Below are 20,690 nucleotides of genomic sequence, written 5' to 3' on the forward strand. Positions count from 1 at the left end.
TGAACACGCCACCAGCCAGGTTCTTTCTGGGACGCGTGGCTCGCCCAGCCTGCGTCCCGAATGGAACCCCTATTCCCTATGTAGTGTTGCATTTCATGAACCTTAAGTGTTACTGGTCCCCCTGTTAATTTCTTCATAATGGTCTCTTGTAGATTGCCATGATCAAGGTGGTTGCTGGCAGGATGGTGTGTAAGGTAGTGGACACTGCCATCCAGGTGTATGGAGGTGCGGGTGTATCTGGAGACTTCCCCCTCGCTCAGATGTAAGTAACTGTCATTTAGCTAGTTTAGTCTTTTGTTTTTTAACTGAGGTGACTGCTTTGTTGTTTTTTGATAGATCAGTATTGATTTTTAGCTTCATTAGAATCATTCAAAAGCAAACGTTATCAATTGTCATTTAGCGATACAGCTGGTTCCTTATGACCCTCGTTTGTTTTGATCCAGACACTGCCAGGCGGTGCTGCAGTGCTTCACATTACAATGTCACAATTTACCTGTCCTCTCGCCCGCTTCCTCAGAAAATGTCTACGGTTGTAGCTAGGACTGTGGCGTCATGACATTTTGGCAGCCTGTTATTGTCATGCAAAAGACTGCCGGTCTCACGGTAATTGACCGTTAATTTAACATAAAGACGTTTAGCCTCTCCAGGCCTCCACACATACAAGCCACAGATGCGCGCCATTGGAACATCTACATTAATAAAAGTCTAAGAAATCAATTTAATATACACCATCACAATATAACCATTCTTTATTTTAAGCAGGTCTAAAGAAACATTATGATATTGTAATGAAACAGCAGAGAGCAGGTCTCGAACCTTCGACCTTCTAGCCCGAAGTCCAGCGAGCTATCGACTGTGCAGCAAAAACAAAAGGCAAAGTCGATTTCCACGCTTATAAACCCAGGGTCGTTACAATATGAAGAAAATGTATTTCAGAAGAACATATTTTGAGTTGGTCTACTGTATGTTATCTGGCTATGAACCAGGCCATAGGCTGTAGGCTTCTTCATTTAGCAGACAAGATATGCAGACAAGATATGCCATTATTTTATATTAAATGATTTTATATTAAGAAGAATATAATTGAACTTAGCTGAATAAAATAGACAGGATATTTTTCCCATTCCGGAGCGAGTGCGCATATGAAGTGGCTATGTTGAGCGTAAAAGTGATCATTTGAAACAGGCCCTATATGCTAGATTCAGAGTTATTTGGCAACTTTAGTTGTGTTGATAATTGGATATGGAGAAGGGTGAGCCGGTCAAGGATCGATTCAGACAAGGTGGTAAATTGTATGACAAGCGACAGTTTTATTTAAGAGTAAAGATATCTGGTACAAGCGTGCACGGACTCGTTCTGTCTGGCTCATAGAGAACCGTCGGAAAGAGCCCAGATAACAGAGTGCATAGACATTTTATACAGCACAGAAAGTAGGTTGAGTCTGGAAGTTCTGGTCCTCTGGTTGGTTCTGATGAGTTCGGCGAGGTCTCCTTCAGGCTAGTATCACTGTCCCATTGGCTCTGAGTAGAGTTCTTTGTCTTCAGAAATGTTCAGCTAAAACAGGAGATTAGGTGTGTGCGTAGATGTTCCTGTCATATCTGTGTGTCTCTGTAAAATGTTCAGACTGAAGAGGAGATTTTGTGTGTGCGTAGATGTTCCTGTCTTATCTGTGTTTATGAAAGGTTTACGTCAGCCCTCTGTCCTTGGGTGTGTGTGTCTCAGTATCTCGTGAAATGCAGTACCAAGCACCCTTTTCTTATCAGTGTTTATGAAAGATCTGTGTCAGCCATCTGTCTCTGGGTGTGTGTGGGTCTCAGTATCTGCTTATGAGTTTGTGAGAAACCCTGTTTTGAAAGAAGTTAGTTATAACAATGTAATAGCAATATGCTTGTGTTATATTAAATGGTATTTATTACAAATCCCCCTCTTCACGTCTCATAAGAGACGTGACAAAAGCTAGGACAAAAGCTATAAATGGCAAAATTAGAGTAAACTTTATCAGAAGATAAAGTTTTGATGCCCTCTCTTCACGTCTCCTAAGTGACGTGACATAAACTAGGTAAAAGTAAGAAAAGCAAAAGTAAACAACCAGGGAAACTTTCTCAGAGAGAAAGTTTTATTCCCCCTCTTCACGTCTCACAAGAGACGTGACATAACTTTAAGCGAATCCAGGCGAAAGAAGGGAAACTTTTTCCAGAAGAAAAAGTTTCATATGCCCTCTCTTCACGTCTCCTAAGAGACGTGACATAAACATGGGATCAAGCAGGAGTAGTATATGCAGAAACTTTCTTGAAGAGAAAGTTTCATATGCCCTCTCTTCACGTCTCCTAAGAGACGTGACATAAACATGGGATCAAGCAGGAGTAGTATATGCAGAAACTTTCTTGAAGAGAAAGTTTCATATGCCCTCTCTTCACGTCTCCTAAGAGACGTGACATAAACTAGAAAAAGGTAAAAGCAGCAGGCATGTTGTTGTCCTCAAAAGATGGAGGGCCTTCATCCCCTAAAAGAGGAAACATCTGGGAAGGGCTTGTTGGGTCAATGGCTTTAGATATGACCCTAGTGGTGAGTGAACGAATGCATGGTATGCAACAGCAACCACACAAAACCAAAATGGCTGCAAACACTGAGATAGAAACCAAAATTGAGGACACCAGGGTTTTATATTTCCCAAAAGCATCCATCCAGGAATCCCACATGGAGGTGTCTACACCAGAATGGGATTTAATCTTACCATTAAGAGTCCTCAAGCCTTCTAAGGCAATGGTCAGGCTACCATCAGTGGCGGTGTTGTTAGGTATAAAGGTGCAACACTGTTCACCAAACATAGAGCATACACCTCCCTTCTCAGAGAGTAGCATGTCTACTGCAATGCGGTTTTGGAAGGCCATCAAGCTGGTAGCCGCCAATTGGCCATGTACCGCCTCAAAGCCTTGTTAACCAAAATCCCACATTATTAACCTAGAACCGAGAAAATGTTAAACCCTCAGGTCCATCCCTCTATGCAACCTGTACCAGGTGGGCTCGTCGCCACCCGGGAACTTCAAACCTTCACAACAGGGAGGACAAACATCACTTTTTATTCATTCGACAACATCAACTACAGCGAACCAAGGGTCCTCCTCTGTCAGGCCCACTCTCCTGCGAAAGCTTGATTCCGTATCAGCCTCTCCAACTGGAGCATCAAGCAACGGCATCATACCCGAGGTCCTTGCCAGATCTGTAACAGACTTCTTCAACCAAGGTATGATACAGGCATTACGGCACATGAGCATACGAAAAACAACAACTTAGGGACAGAAATCCAGTAATCATCACTGCAGTGCACTTACCAAACCAACCACCCAGCCAGGGAACAGTCCACTCTCCTCCACACCTGCAAGACCCTCCATCTCCGCCGATAACCTTGCCAACCCACTCAGAGCTTTTTGAAATGCTCCCATCCGGACTAGTATTGTTAGGGACAAACGTGCAACACTGTTCTCCAATCATTTTACATACACCTCCCTGGTTGGCCAGTATCATGTCTAGTGCTAGCCTATTCTGTCTAGCAGTTCGAGAGGTGGCATCCAATTGTTCAGCCATCCCCCTAAGTGCAGTGTGGGTGTAGTTGACAAATCATTGTTGATTATATTAAAGATAATTGATCCAGGCATTTTGTTTAGTATCACCAATAGCTGGGCCAATGGTGGGCATCAGATGCCACAGACCATCATTTCTGTTTAATGCCTGGAATTCGTGGGGGGACCCCTATTGGGACCCCCAACAGGTTGGTGTGGATGTTATCTGTACCCTCGGACCAAGGAGCGTCACGGCTCTGCCGTCTCCTGGGTTGGTTCCGAGCCTCTGTGTCATGTGCAGCTCCCAGAAGTTGGTCAGCTGTAACCTCAATAATAGGCAATGGTGTTATCAGACTGGCCAAAGCACATGTGCCCTGACAATCTCCTTTCAAAATGGGGTCAACCGCCTGGCAGGTCCACACATCCACCATACATCAGCAACACCTCTAGTTAATAGTGACATTGGTGATGCAGGCAGTAGTAGGGAGCCTCCCATAGTCTATACCTCTACCTGTACCAGTGATACAGCTGTAATATCCCCCATATGCCTTGACTCCCCACGGTACCTTCTGGGGAGGGACTTCTGGGAACACAAGACTCAGAGTTTTACACAGGGTTGAATTTGGCTTAAACTTTCCAATATGCACATCCAACCTTCCCCATTACTTAAGGCAAATGGGTGCGCAGCCAGAATAGGTCTGGCATGTCCACATACGACACAGTCCTTTCTATTTATTGTTTTCTAGGCCAACCACATATTCTCCCTTTCCTCATAACCAGTTTCAGTCCCCAATTGTTCACTATCTGAGATGTCTTTCACATTTATTACCTGTACCGGATTGGAGAGCTTAGGTGGTGGTGTGGGACTTGGTCTTGAAGTGGTGGAGGAGGCCGGCTGAATCCCTGGTCCGTTGGAACTGGTGGTGGTTCTGGCAGTACCGTGATGGTAACATCCCCATCGTATCCTCATCAGACAGCTCAGGACCACAAGCAGTCCTGTAAAGCCCCATCCTCTCCCAGAGAACACATCATCAGCCAGAGATCAAGCAACACTTTCACTTCTATGAACGTTCACAGTGATGAAAGGACGGGGTCAGGGATTTTTCATGAAGGAGTTGACCCCCGAGCTTTATTAGCAACAGTTCTTCTCCTTAACTCTGTGATCATTCGGCAGTGTCAGTGTGTCTCACCCTCCAAGTGCGATATGCCCCCAGGTCGAGTGAATCACCTTCTCCTTTAATTCACCTGTAACGCATAAAATCCTGGACATACAGGTTTGGTTAACCACCAGTTTCTCATTTGTTTTATCTGATTATATATTTAACTTCTATGCCTATTTGTTAGCTAGAAATTTTAAATTTTAAAATAGTTTATTATCCAATAGGCCCCATCCTATCCTAGACCACAATGTACCCCTCCCCCGTTTGATACCTGGCTCTGGCTGTATCAACCTTACCTACTCATGACTTAGTACATTATAATATAGAAACGTCCCTTTCATTCGCCGCATATCCAATTCTCCCTTGGGCGTACATTCATATCTATTCTTTTTCAATTCTCTGTCAAGTGACTTATCTACTTTAAAATGTATCTGTGCTGCTTATATGTGTTAACCCCCTTCTGTCCTATCTTATTTCACAGCCTACCTTGCTCATTTCCTGGTCCACCCTCCCCACTCTACTCTCAAACCTTCAAGGTCTCAACAGTGCGGGGTAGACCCATCTGTCTGCCTTTTTCTAATAATAGTCAATAACAACTATGTGTTCTTTTGCAATATTAACTAAGTGTCTCACTGTTTTGACTGTATCTATCCCAAATGGATTTAAAAATAACAACATGTCTTATAGTGTCAATCTCTAAAGTCCTTACATAACCTTAATAAACCTATCTCTGTCTTCTTATGGCCAAAACAAATGCTAACCATATAAATTCCTTTCTTTACTAATAAGCTCTCTATCACTTTTATTTCCATGCCCTATAGGCTTAAAATATCTCCTGTTCAAACCAATTCAATAACAGCCCATTCAAAACCGTCATAGCCAATGTTTAAAAACAGAATCCTGACTCCTCTGTGGTTAAAACTACAATTATGGTCAAGAGTTATAAACTCTATTATATCAATTTACCTCAAAACTAGTATTCCCAAATCATTCGTTTTAAATTTCCCCGATGTTTCATGTAACACAACTGTGATAAACGTGTACTGTCCCTTTAAAAACTCCCTGCCAGCCATGCCAGGTTGCGAGTCGTTCATTGTTCCCCATAATGAAAACAGATCACGTTTAGAACACGTTTACTTATTGTTCGAATTCTCTGGTGTTACCTGAACAAAAACCAATAACTTTCAGCAACTTTTGAAAAGTATCTCAAAGCTATAATGTACACATTTTCCCTCTAAATGACACAACCAATTTTCTCTAGCATAATTCAATATGGCCACACCCGGTGGGGAAAGTCCCGTTCCTCCTATAATACCCAATGCTAAATTCAAAGTTGTGGTTAAATATATGGATTTGCCAATCATTATCAAATGTTAAATATACAGGTTTAGTACTTTTATCAAATAGATTAGTATAGTTCAAATAAAGATATGCGTTTACTAGCGCTCAACCTGTGTTCAGAACGCAGCAACTAGCCAATATAATACCAAAAATGACTGTCTTATTCATGCCTCTAGGCAAAACATCTAGTTACTCCAACTAAGTTTGGCAGCAAAACTATCGTATAAGTAAAATCAACTTCTCAACTTTCTCCATTCCAAAGTGTAAACTTACCATATACTTCGCTAAATTTATATCGCATGTCAGCCAATCCATAACAATAATATCATTAGTCTGTAAATTTAACCTAAATAAGTTATTAAATGTATTCTCTCTACTCCGAATTGGTTTTAATTTTTTTCTCTGTCACCAGCATTCAAACAGGCTCCCCGTTTGCTGGGAGACCGTTGAGTGCTGCAATACTGCCATCTTCTGTCCATTCTCTGTACAGCTCTCCACTCCCATACTATTCTAAGAGTTATGAGTGTGTGAAGGAATATCACAAATAAGGGGCCAGATATCCCTAGCCTTGCCCAGGGAGGGAGAAATGTCCCTGGGTGAGGTTCCTTTTTCAGGGGAGGCGGAGTTTGATGCCGCATATACATCAGTACTCTTCTCTCCCCCTCTTGTTTCTGAAAAAGGACCGAAGAAGTAAAGCCTTCCTTTTCAGAAACATCCAAGTGAATATCGTGTATTTTATGCTTATTTATATTTTACTTTATTAGCTTAAATTCTATCACAAATTTAACACTGTAATTAGACTATCTGAATATACTTAGCCCGTCACCGGTTAGTACCAGCAATGTATTCCTGGAGACACGTACTCTGTCTTATCTCAGAGCTTCTCCCTCGTACACTCAGAATTTATATGTATTGTTTATTTATCAGGCGTTGTGGAATGCGCAACCAACAGTTTACAACAGTACATTTATACTCATCATTTATCACATACATTTTCACATTAACACATATGCATTCAACCCTTACATAGTATTTTATACATTTACAGGTTCTGAACTTATTCCTTACCGAACTCAGTCGGACCGGTCTCAGCCGGACTTAGAATAGTTACCACTTTATCATTTACCACTGTTCACCTTAAATACATCCTTCACCGAACGAATATTCAGACTTTTGGATGAGGCTTTTACACTTTAAGACTTCTTTACCGGTCTCTGCCGGACCGGTCGCTGCCGGACTATCGGATGAGTCTTTTATCAATCAAACTATTCCTTACCGGACTCTGCCGGACCGGTCTCTGCCGGACTATCGGAATCAAATTATCAATCAAACTATTCCTTACCGGGCTCTGCCGGACCGGTCTCTGCCGGACTATCGGAATCAAATTATCAATCAAACTATTCCTTACCGGGCTCTGCCGGACCGGTCTCTGCCGGACTATCGGAATCACAATCAAACTAGCAATGTTCATCATTAAACAACATCCATTAAACAGTTGACATTTACACATCCGACCCTATTGGTACATGGAGCGTTTGTCATTAAACAATACACATTAATCAGTTGACATTTACACATCCGACCCTATTGGTACATGGAGCGTTTGTCATTAAACAATACACATTACTAACACTGGCGTATCTTACACCACGGCGTATCTAACACCACATACTTTAACACTGGCGTATCTAACACCACGGCGTATCTAACACCACATACTTTAACACTGGCGTATCTAACACCACGGCGTATCTAACACCACATACTTTAACACTGGCGTATCTAACACCACGGCGTATCTAACACCACATACTTTAACACTGGCGTATCTAACACCACGGCGTATCTAACACCACATACTTTAACACTGGCGTATCTAACACCACGGCGTATCTAACACCACATACTTTAACACTGGCGTATCTAACACCACGGCGTATCTAACACCACATACTTTAACACTGGCGTATCTAACACCACGGCGTATCTAACACCACATACTTTAACACTGGCGTATCTAACACCACGGCGTATCTAACACCACATATCCCCTTACCGGACTCAGCCGGACCGGTCTCTGCCGGACTATCGGAGCAAAATTATGGCCACATATATTTACTTCACTGTCATTCACATGTCATCTATGCACATAAATTTAAACAAGAATTCTTACCCAGACTCGGTAATACTGATCGAAATTTGGAAAGACTATACGACAATATGCAAAGTTTGATTTAACAGGTCTTGCTTACCTTGTTTATGGTCGACCAGGAGATCAGTTTCCCGAGCTGAGCAGAACTGTTGTCCTCCCCCCAAAGATTTCACCTGTCCTCCGCGAACCGTCCTTCCACCAACTCGCCCCCTCACATCCACATCAACCACTCTGGACCGGGTATCTAGGCAACCATCCTCTGCTTACCAAGTTTCTGTTGATAATTGGATATGGAGAAGGGTGAGCCGGTCAAGGATCGATTCAGACAAGGTGGTAAATTGTATGACAAGCGACAGTTTTATTTAAGAGTAAAGATATCTGGTACAAGCGTGCACGGACTCGTTCTGTCTGGCTCATAGAAAACCGTCGGAAAGAGCCCAGATAACAGAGTGCATAGACATTTTATACAGCACAGAAAGTAGGTTGAGTCTGGAAGTTCTGGTCCTCTGGTTGGTTCTGATGAGTTGGGCGAGGTCTCCTTCAGGCTAGTATCACTGTCCCATTGGCTCTGAGTAGAGTTCTTTGTCTTCAGAAATGTTCAGCTAAAACAGGAGATTAGGTGTGTGCGTAGATGTTCCTGTCATATCTGTGTGTCTCTGTAAAATGTTCAGACTGAAGAGGAGATTTTGTGTGTGCGTAGATGTTCCTGTCTTATCTGTGTTTATGAAAGGTTTACGTCAGCCCTCTGTCCTTGGGTGTGTGTGTCTCAGTATCTCGTGAAATGCAGTACCAAGCACCCTTTTCTTATCAGTGTTTATGAAAGGTCTGTGTCAGCCATCTGTCTCTGGGTGTGTGTGGGTCTCAGTATCTGCTTATGAGTTTGTGAGAAACCCTGTTTTGAAAGAAGTTAGTTATAACAATGTAATAGCAATATGCTTGTGTTATATGAAATGGTATTTATTACAGTTGTGAATGATACAAACCTTAGAATGTCTTAGAAATCCAAAAATATATGGGCTGCATGATGCGACTTTAGGCTATTGATGATTTGAGAAATTCGCTAAAAAAGCTTGCGCTCTGTTCCTTGCCTCAGCCTGCACACGCTGTTCTCTCAAAAAGTGATCATATTTTCACCTATCAGTCTATTCTCAATATAGTCCTGTCTTCACTAATATGGGAAATTTGTTTCGATTTAGAATGGCCTATTATCAAATGGGCAGGAGAAAAAAGACATGTCCTCCGTAGCGAATGGTTACCGCTTTCCCTCCGGTTAGTTTTTCACTAATGTGGGGTAGGCTACTTTGGTTTTTATAGCGGAGCATGTGTTTAATATGAACAGCTGAGAAATACACGTAGTAGCAGCTGTGATCCTCCCCATTTCTTTTGGCAACCATCAAAACGCTGCTTTCACACGGGATTGCATATAGAAATGTCCTGGCTTATAAGAAATGTATTTCACTTCACGTATCAACCACTGTTTGAGGAGCATGCTCGCTGCGCGACAGATGATATTCCGCCCAAACTCTGTATGCCATGGACTCTCTGACCCGGTTACTGCAGCTACCCAGTGCTTAATTTGGGAAAACAAGTGAAATCCTTTTGGGAACATGCTAGTTTTCACAACAAAACATATTTCATTAAACCGTTGACAACCACTCGTTCTGCGTGCTGGAGAAAGGAATGAAAGGGAGAGAAGAGGATATGGAAACGCACAGGGGTGAGATATTCTGTAGCTAACGGTATTGTGTCAGCCTATTAAAATATAAAAATTGCCCTATTACTAGGCTAAACAAAATGAAATATAAATGTAGTATAATTGTAGGGTATCTCTGTAAGCCGCCCTGCACGATCAATGAACCAACAGCATCGCCTAGGCCTATACTTTTCTCCCAGACTCGTGGTTAGAAAGTTGTACCAAAGACATCTTAAATCAGTTTTGTTTCGTGTTTTTCTGCTGTGTGTAATATGCTGTAGGCTATGTTTTGTATAACTACACAATCATTATTTTAAGCTGTAATATGCGTATGGGTGTTTTGAATTAAAGCCGCAATATGTCATTTTTTGGGCTACCCGAACAAATTCACATAGAATTTTGAGTTATAGATCTGTCATTCTCATTGAATGCAAGTCTAAGAAGCAGTAGATCTGTTCTATGTGTGCTATTTCCTTTTTTGCGTCTTTTACTTTCGGTTTTATACACCAGCTTCAAACAGCTGAAAATACGATATTCTTTCTTAAGTAAAATATATTTCACAGCAGTTTAGATGGTACAATGATTCTCTACACCATACTTGCTTGTTTTGTCCAGAAATTAGGCAAACTATTCGAATTGTAACAACCAGGAAATGGCAGAGCAATTGCTGCATATTGCACCTTTAATCATCACCTTAGAAAGCGCTGTCCATTTCGTTGTTAGGCTTCGAAACAACACCCACAACGACCATGTTTTCCACTCAGTTTCAACCTTGTTGTTGAAATTCTTTCCTCAAATGAATCATCACAGTGAGGTGAGTTTTAAAAGCAGGATACTGTTTCGATGAAAAGTGTTTGATTCGATTTTTGATTGCATTTGCATTGATGTCAGAGTGATTAGAGGAACAACGGAGCGCTGAGTACCAGGACATTAGCGATAGCCAGTTGGATACTGCCAACGCATGTCCAGAGTGCATAAAAGGAGATTACCGTGACTCAGCGGTCACGTGGAATTTTACAATGGTCATGACTCATGACTGCCGGCGTGGCGGTAATATGGTCACCACAACAGCCCAAGTCACAGCAGACAAACACTGTGAGATGGAAAAATGCTTTCTCACAAGGTCGACAGGCAGGCAATCTGCCACTGAGCATCAGCCACGCAGACAGTGATGGGTGGCAGCTCAACGCTTACAATGGAAGATGGACACAGGCAATGGGGAAGAAGAGGGGAAAACATAGGGAAATGGCTTTGAATATCAATGATCAATTACCATTTGTGTGTCTCAAGTGCAAACTACAGTACTAATAGAGTCAATTGTCAGAAGACATGACACTTTCATCTGGCCAAGTTCTCTCTCTCACTCACTCACTCACTCACTCACTCACTCACTTTCACTCACTCACCTCAAGGCTACAGGGTATTTAACTGTCTCTATGATGTCTTAAGCCATACACTGTTCTATTGCATGTTAAGGATGCTGCTGTATCACCGGAATCAGCTACAGTATGTTCTAAATAATTATTGTTATTGTTCAGATGGAGTATGACAATGGTTCATTCATCAGTGCACACTCCAGCAAAATGTACCAAAACGTTTTGAAGCGAAAACAAGCGTTTCTTATCGGACATGTTCCGGTAGTGCCTCCCTGTCTCAGTCCCTTTTCTTCCGTTTGGTGCATAATAAACACGACCCATTTGTCCCTCCACAGGTATGCGTACGCCAGGACTCTGCGCATAGCAGACGGGCCAGACGAGGTGCACATGTCATCCATCGCCCATTTGGAGCTCAGGGACCAGATGAGGAAAGCCCAGGCCAAGCTGTGAGGTCTTGCAGGGGTTAACAGGATGAAGGGTTAATAGAGGTTTTAATTAACACAGATTAATAGTGCCGTGAAGGAGCTTCATCTGTCACGGGAGCTACGGCGATTGATTGACAGGCCAGTCTCGCCTACAAGTCACTGTGGGTGCCAATCGTAGATCTCCACATACAGAGATTCTGAGATTTGCATATCTAAAACATGATCATGATCAACTCTTGTTCTGCCTTAATGTGATTGTGGGGGAATAGCAGTCTACTAGCAGTCTACTGTATTATGGTATGAAGATCAGGTAGAACAAGTGTTGTCTGCTGGACTACAGATGACGCTAACAAAATGGGGTATCGTGTTGTTCGATTCAATAAAATTGAGTAATTTACAACTAAAATGACATACACTGCCTTAATATGCTCATAAGATATGTAAATAAAGATTTGGATATGTGGTAAATCGCATCATTTTTTGAATTCATCATGATTATCGCAAGGACTCCTTCATATGCATGTTTCGCAACACAAACGTTTATGTATTTACAATTACCTTGTGGCTATAATGCCAGAGATTGACTGAAACACCTCCTGCTGAGACTGAGGTAGTTTTAATATGGACACCTTAGACTTGGACCTCACCTTGGATCCTTGCCCTGGAGTCACCAAGCCCTTGTTCTGACAGTACGTTCACACAGTAGCTTTGCTGGGCATTCAAGACTTATCTTCTGTGCAAAAACACTCAAACCATCTCCATTAATTATGTCATGAGCTTCCTAGTGCTGGTGAAATGAATAAAAAAATTAAGTGTTTTTTTCTTTCCACCAAATTAAGGTGGACTTTTAGAACAGATGGCTTACACAGTCTTACATCTTGAGGATTTTTTCCCCCCGCTAGCAACTGGTCCAATGCCCATAAATGTTACAGAATAGTCACCCTCTCAGCACAAAGGTTTGCCTGCTAGTTTAGACTCTTCCCCTGATCCTCCTTGCCTTGGGGATTCACTTTCTGCAGCCCAAACGGCACCCTCTTCCTTACATACCGCACTACTTTTGATCAGGACCCATAGTGCTCTGGTCAAAGGTAGTGCACTATGTAGGGAATAGGGTGCCATTTGGGGATCTGACATCTGTAATTGAATCAGTGACATTTACCCCACTAATCCACAATTTCTGAATAACTTCTGGCAGTTTCTCAGATCCCGTTGTGTGGGAATTCAAGGTGTTGCACTGGGCAACAGGGAGGGAGAATTGGGATTTATTGGACTAATGGAACAGCCTGTTTTTTGGGAATAGTGAAATGTACTAGTCCATTTGTCAAGGTGAAGCCCAACTCTGTCATAGACTAAACTGGAAAATAACAAACCTCTGTAGCCTTATCAATCAAATGTATTTATAAAGCCCTTTTTACATCAGCCGATGTCACAAAGCGCTGTACAAACAGCAAGCAATGCAGATGTAGAAGATGGGGCAAGCGCTCATGAAGTGTCCTCCTACATTTTGACTTCATTTGAATCTGATATATGCGCAGAATTACCAAAGAATCACCTTTTTAAAAATACAATTCTGTAAAAAAAATTTTTTTTTAAGTGTAAATCAACAGATCATAAAAGACAATATTAAAGGGGATTTCAAAGATACTGTATACTTGTCCTCAGCAATGTGTTTCCATTATACGTATATATTATAACATTTTAAAATAATACATGTAAAACCAATATGTTTACAAAGAGAATATATAAAGTACAGTTCATGAACTATTAAAGCAGTAGCGCTTCAGCAAATCACTTGTTTAATTAAATGTTTTTAGGAACAAACAATCCTGTTTTGCACTGCATACGCCTTCCCCTAGATGTCAGTAAGCAGTGAGAATTGGAATGGGGTGTCTAGGTATATCTGAGGCCGAACAAGAGGTCTTGGAACCGGGGGTGCAATCTTTTCTACGTTCGTCATGACGCGAGACAGACCTCAGGATTGCGGTCTGAAAAGCTGTTGTTATAGGCGCTAGATATACCCGGCTCTGATTTTATTCGATATACGTGTTAAAAACATCATAATGTAGTTATTTTAAACCGAGTTATATCAGTTTATATCAGTATATTGCGATTTTTGGGATTTTCTTTGTTCTGCGTTATGCTGAGTTGGACACATCTGCACCATATGGCTAATGTTTGCTGCTAATTCCAAAGTTGAAGACGACAATCTACAACCGAGCAACGATTATCCTGGACAAAGGACAACTTGTACAACATTCTAATGGAAGCTCATCAAATAGTAGGAACAATTTATGATGTTAATTCGTATATCTGTCGAAATTGTTCAGACTAATATTCCGCCATTAATTTCGGTGCGGTCTCGCTTTAACGCACGCTGTATGTCGTAGTAACGTTAGTTTTAAAAATCTAAGACAGCGGTTGCATTAAGAACTAATGTATCTTTCATTTGCTGTCCAACCTGTATTTTTTAATCAAGTTTATGATTAGTTATTGATTAGATTAGGTGCCTCTCCCAAGATTTCTCCCACATTTTGTTTGCATTTTGGCTACTATTCATATTGTATAACCACGATTTGTGCCGCTAAATATGCACATTTTCAAACAAACCATATATGTATTGTGTAATTTGATGTTATAGGACTGTCATCTGAAGAAGTTTGAGAAGGTTAGTGAAAAAATGTATATCTTTTGCTGGTTTATTCGTTATCGCTATTGTTGGCTTGAATCAATGCTGTTGTGTGGTTGGCTATTGTAGTAAGCTAATATAATGCTATATTGTGTTTTCGCTGTAAAACACTTAAAAAATCAGAAATATTGTCTGGATTCACAAGATCTTTGTCTTTCATTTGCTGTACACTGTGTATTTTTCATAAATGTTTTATGATGAGTATTTAGGTAATTCACGTTGCTCTCTGTAGTTATTCTAGTTGCTTTGGTGAGAGTTGTGATGGTGGCTGCAATGTAAAACTATGATTTATACCTGAAATATGCAAATTTTTCTAACAAAACATATGCTATACAATAAATATGTTATCAGACTGTCATCTGATGAAGTTGTTTCTTGGTTAGTGACTATTTATATCTTTATTTGGTCGAATTTGTGATAGCTACCTATGCAGTAAAAAAATGGTGGGAAAAGAAAGTTGTGTCTTTTGCTATCGTGGTTAGCTAATAGAAATACATATTGTGTCTTCCCTGTAAAACATTTTAAAAATCAGAAATGATGGCTGGATTCACAAGATGTGTATCTTTCATCTGGTGTCTTGGACTTGTGATTTCATGATATTTAGATGCTAGTATTTACTTGTGGCGCTATGCTAGGCTATGCTAGTCAGCTTTTTTACTGATGAGGGTGCTCCCGGATCCGGGATGGTGACTCGTGAGAAGTTAATGGGAGGGGGGATTGTGTGGGGTTCGGCGTATTTTCCCATTAAGGAATATGCTCCGGGTCGTCCTCTTGGCTTCACCTTCTTCCTCTCATTCTGCACCTGCCTCCGTACTCTGGTTACCTGGAAGAACAATGACATGACGTAAGACTTCAATGACACAAGGTTGAATGCAGGTCGACCGAGCATTGCTAAGATAGCCTCTCAGAGACTTGGGCAACTCTTGCTTAGACTGAGGCTGTCCTAATATGGACACCGTACATGTACTGTGTCATGTCATCAGTACGTTTGAGGATCTCACGAAACAAACAGTTCTGATATTAACATAAGGACCGGTATCATATGATGGTCTGATCCTGTGTTGTCGTGGCAATGTTGTGTACCTGTAGGGAGGCACTGGGGTTGTTGTTGCGGAGGAGAGAGAAGGATCCCACTCTGGATTTATACTTGTTCTTCTTGGTCCCCGACTGGCCTAGGTGTCTCCTGGCCCGCTCTGTCTGGAGGAACAACATTCCCGTGGGATCATTTAGAAACTAGAAGGGGCAACTGTATGTTACACAGGAGGCTGGTGAAGGGAAGACGGCTCATAATAAAGACTGGAATGGAAAAATGTAAAGTATCAAAATAATGGAAACTGTGTTTGATGCGGTTCCATTTATTCCACCCCAGGCATTACAATGAGCCCCTCCTATTTACAATGACACCAGCCATCACTGGTGTGTTAGCACACCAAGTGCTTCACGAAAGCAACGCAGGATTCTTTTAAAACTCCAGTGCACCTTCGCATTCTTGCTTACTCCACTGTTTCTAAGGGGTCGCAAAAATGACAACACAACAGCCCCATTGGATCATTTGAGACTCCTCCCTCCCGTCTTCATCTATCTTCCCCTCCCTCCTTCCCTTTCTCCGGTCTTACCTGAACTTTGATGAGTGTGTTGGGGAAGCCCTTGGCTGAGAAGGACCCAGGAAGCAGGGAGTTCCTCCCCAACTGTCTCTTCTGTCTGACCGATGGCAAGTCGTAATCCGGCCTAATCTTTTAAGACATACATGAGGCATTCATTACATTCTTGATGAACACGGAGCAATTTTAGAGGGCTGAAAAAGCATAATATGCATGCCACTGCCCTTACAGAAAAACAACTCGGAATTTCACGTGGTAATGTGACCGCATGTGAAGTTAATGTGCTAACGTGACATGTAAAAGCAAAACGTGCGACACGTGATAACACGAAACTACGCGTGTGAAAACATGATCTTGTGAAATAAATGTGACAACATGGTTTTTCACGTCTTTATTCCACGTCAATTCCACATGAGAGTTTGATTTTTACATGTGAGCATTTCTGCTCAACTTGTGAACTCAGCGAAATGCGATTTTTGCACGTGTAACTGCAAATTATACGTGTTTTATATGTAAGGGCTCCCGAGTGGCGCAGCAGTCTAAGGCACTGCATCTCAGTGCTAGAGGCATCACTACAGACCCTGGATTCCGGGCTGTATCACAACCGGCAGTGATCGGGAGTCCCATAGGGCGGCGCATAATTGTTCCAGCGTCGTCCGAGTTAGGGGAGCGTTTGGCCGGGGTAGACCGTCATTGTAAAATAGGAATTTGTCCTGAACTGACTTGCCTAGTTAAATAATACAAGTAAATGTGGGTTTTTAAGGTAAGTGGTACGCTGTTCAGCTAAAATAGTGTAAAAAATCTTTAATTAATAACAATATGATTACATTTGACATGATCACTTAGTGCTGACTTTTCAATATGACCCCACCTGGGACTTGAACTCACAACCTCTGGAGCTGGGATACGCTGAGCTCTCTGCTGCGCCACAGTCTAGCATTCCTCTGCACACGCATTACCAATAATACATCTCTGCACTTAGCAAAAGAGTGCCATCTGCACTTCTATTTTAGTTATCAGTTAATCGGACTATTCTGTCATTGATTTCAATTACTTATTTCAGCTATTTAAAGGTTTTCTGAATAGTTGTCTACTGTTTGTGGGGGATATTATTCTGTTTTAATGTTATTCCTGCATTACTATGATAACTATAATGTTTTTTCTTGAGTGTATTTTTAACAAAGCTGAGGTTTTACTTAAGTCCAAAGTGCAGAAATACAGGTGAAATGAGTCATTGACACAGATATGGCGGCATAGCAGGAAGATCGGAATGCCATGAAACTAGAGGTTGTGGTCCATATATGTCAAAGTGTGTAAAATATGTAAATTGCAAACCCTACGTTAAAAGCACTGTTTGTGTGTGTATCCTAATTACACTTTTTTTGTTTGCAGCATCTGTGAAATATCATGTGAAAAATATTCACGTGGAAATTTCACATGTGAAACTTCATGTGCAAAACGTGGAAATTTCACATGTGAAATCGTGGTTTTTCCGTAAGGGTGTGGCTTCAGCAATACAGTAGTGTTGTATAACTATGTACAGTTACAGTAGACTAATTGGTTGTATTGTATTACAGTTGTTGGTAGTCTTTATATAAATGCTTACACCAAGTGCAGAGAATGCCCCAAGTTTTCCTCGCTGTTGGGCACAAGAAAGATATTCCATTAAAATCATTAATGCAGTTTGGGAAAAATGAAATGCCTTCCGCAAATGTAATTGTATTAAGTGCAGCCAAAGACATCTGCCTAGAGTCAGAGCATCAGGCAGATGTCTTATCCATTGAATCCACATGCATCGTGTGTGTGTGTGTGTGTGTGTGTGTGTGTGTGTGTGTGTGTGTGTGTGTGTGTGTGTGTGTGTGTGTGTGTGTGTGTGTGTGTGTGTGTGTGTGTGTGTGTGTGTGTGTGTGTGTGTGTGTGTGTGGGTGCGCGTGCGTGCGTGCGTGCGTGCGTGCGTGCGCAATGAATTTGGTGAATTGATATTTAATATTAATAGTCAATATCTTAGGACAACAAGCATTTTAGTTGCATTGATCTTAGTGTCTAATTGGAATCAAATGCCTCCTGGGAAGTTATCATTACACAGCCATATGTCATGCATACACCAACCCAGAGTGGGAAGTAATCCAGTACAAGGTGGGATCCCTCTGTGATAGAGAACAGACTGTGGTAGGATGTCTTTGTGGAGAGGGAGGCTCATATACCTGTGGCTGTTTCTGGTTCTGGGTCTTTCTTGCAGCAGATGGCTCTAGGCGCGCAAGCCCTTCTTTCTGTGAGAAGAGCGTTTTACCACGTGAAAAAAAATAATTCTTTATTCCACATATGTAATAACACCCCAACCCAACTCATATGCAATGACAACATTTTTATATTACCACATGTTTGTACGTCGTTACATTGTTATTACACAGGTATAACAGTAACTTAAAGTAAATAAATAAAAAACCATATCCTGTCAGGATGAATGTGGTAAAACAGTGACCATATTGTTGGAGTTAGGAGTAAGTTTCACTAGAACAAAGTTTTGTATTTCCCCTTTCACGGTGTACATCCTCTCCATTGACATATCGCTCCCTGAGGTCACTTCTGCTGAGACAGAAACAACTACTGCTGAGACTGATATGGTGTCCAATATGGACATAAGCCTTGTACACCCCACAATCCAGTGCAGGTGGAGTGCTCTTCAGGGTCACATATCCCTCAATACATGGACTCGCCCTGTTCTTTTTTTTATTTCGTTATTATGAAAACTTTCCGGGTAGTCCATTTTATCCTGTGCTAGTTGTTGGCGAGCACCGGCAAATACCCCTGTAATATATTCTGTTCCGTTATCCACATTCACTGTGACCTTGGTGGAAAAAGGCACAGGCAAATAAACTCGTTGAATTCAAAAGAGTTTTCTTCAGTCATGCTGCCCAGGGCAAAAGAGAGCCCAACCACATCTGAAGTTTATAATTGCACACACTGTAATAGTGTAATTACACACAAAACACATGAAACCTTCCACACGGAAAATACATCTCGACTCAAAAGTCTTTCATGTTGTGGGTGACAATCCTCATTTGAAATACTGCATCTGCTGGATCTATTGGCCAGATGAGGAGGATTCCGTTGGACAGAGCATGGCGAATGTCCACAAAGAATGTCAACCGCAAATATGGCAGCTCAAATAGCTCTGTGGCCACACGAAAGGTCTACAGAGAGTTTGTTCCATCAAGGTTATTCTTGGGTGCATTTGGTAATAGTACGACTGGAGACTAGGTTACAATGAGACTTTGTTTTCAGGTTACTGGAATGTGTAACTCTGTTTAACTCCATGCAAGTGTTCCACTCAAAATATCACATCCTCGACCACTATACATGCACACATACTGGCTTTCTTTGGCTTCTGAGCTAATGTTGTTACTGCAGTGTCTGGGGAAGTGTCTCGAATAGCTTGTAAAAAGCCATTTCATCGTGTTTCATCATGAAAATAATTAAATACATAATAAAATCTGTACAAAAAAAACCCTCACCCCGGATCTCTCTTTCCGGCACCAACACTTTTCAACTCCATCTACCTGATCAAAGGAGCTCATCCCCAAAACAGAACAACCTGAAGTCCCGATCCCTTACCTTTCCTCCGGTGGTCTGCCCGCTGACACAGTTCTTCCCCTGTGATGTCCCAGTACAGTCTGCACCATGTGTGAGCTGGGGCAAGCTGCCCTGCAGACAGAGAAAAGTTAGGAACACCCAAAGAGCAGCCTCCATGATGATCCAGGCACTGGGGCCCAGCCCCGTCAGCACCCTGCTTTATACCCTCCCCTCCTTACGTAATGACGACCAGATGCAGAGGAGCAGAGAAACGGGGGCCATGCCAGCTTCACACAGACAAACAGCATTGCACAACATCGCAACCCAGCGCTCTCAATGCCAGCCAAAACACATCAGTCATCTGAAGGTCCTCCCTTAGTAACCGCTCCCACCACCCCCGCACCAGCCCGGGACAGCGAATGAAATCCATTTTCCCTAATGCTTGTACCTTAACTGCTGCGAGAGAGAGAGAGAGTGTCAAACCTCTGTTGACAACACTTGACAGATTGGTGGCTCTCTTTTCAGAATATACTGGAAAAGAGCAGTAGGTTTGAGTTTGTTCCTTGGTTCACTAAAGAGGCATCGATCTTTTAACTGGGATCACACTGCTCTACCTCACCCGAATGAAATAAATGTCTTTAAATATTTTCATGGTAGAATCTTTTTTTTTTTACTAAATATTATCCCAGACTGCCCCTTTAAACCCTTTCTGTTGGCTTGGAGCTTCTGGTTGTGCTGAGGGCATGTGTAGTCCACCCATATAGTATTTCATTTCCAGAAGTACATCAATCAATGTAAGGGTTTGTCTACAGTAAGTCAAAATGGACAGTTGTAAGGAAACTGCAGTGCTTGTACATTTGTGAAGACATTTTTTATGCTGGTGTGTTTTTGTACGATTCGATTTCGTCCGACATTTTGTTTGTTTTTCACAAATTGGCAAGCACATCCATATGCTGTGCTTATCCAAGTAGAGTGAATGAATGTAACATGCTGACCAGACCGGACACATCGCGTGCGCGAGCGTCGCAAAATACATTTAGAAATCCATGTTATTCAATTATTGCACCCACACTGCTCGCGCGCGCCAACGAGCGTCTGCGACGCCAATGGCTAAAATAGATGT

General features: G+C 41.9%; 2 protein-coding genes across 2 annotated transcripts in view; one reads left to right on the forward strand and one right to left on the reverse strand.

Annotated features, from left to right (window-relative positions):
• acad11 (acyl-CoA dehydrogenase family, member 11) overlaps positions 1-12,175 on the forward strand; it is a 57,694-nt gene extending 45,519 nt beyond the window's left edge. Inside the window, exons 20-21 of the mRNA XM_071414774.1 lie at positions 153-262; positions 11,618-12,175. Coding sequence (XP_071270875.1) covers positions 153-262; positions 11,618-11,732 — 225 coding nt within the window. The 3' untranslated portion in view covers positions 11,733-12,175. The remainder of the gene's footprint in view (positions 1-152; positions 263-11,617) is intronic.
• Positions 12,176-13,082: 907 nt separating this feature from the next.
• On the reverse strand, positions 13,083-19,767 carry LOC139583561 (uncharacterized). Its single transcript, XM_071414779.1, has 6 exons — positions 19,610-19,767; positions 18,199-18,264; positions 17,601-17,633; positions 16,010-16,126; positions 15,477-15,590; positions 13,083-15,216 (listed from the first exon to the last, which is right to left on the reverse strand). Exons 1-6 carry the CDS (start codon positions 19,742-19,744, stop codon positions 15,025-15,027), a joined length of 657 nt encoding a protein of 218 aa, XP_071270880.1. The 5' UTR covers positions 19,745-19,767; the 3' UTR covers positions 13,083-15,024.
• Positions 19,768-20,690: the final 923 nt, after the last annotated feature.

The sequence above is a fragment of the Salvelinus alpinus genome, chromosome 8, assembly GCF_045679555.1.
Source record: "Salvelinus alpinus chromosome 8, SLU_Salpinus.1, whole genome shotgun sequence".
In the NCBI taxonomy this organism is placed as follows: domain Eukaryota; kingdom Metazoa; phylum Chordata; class Actinopteri; order Salmoniformes; family Salmonidae; genus Salvelinus; species Salvelinus alpinus.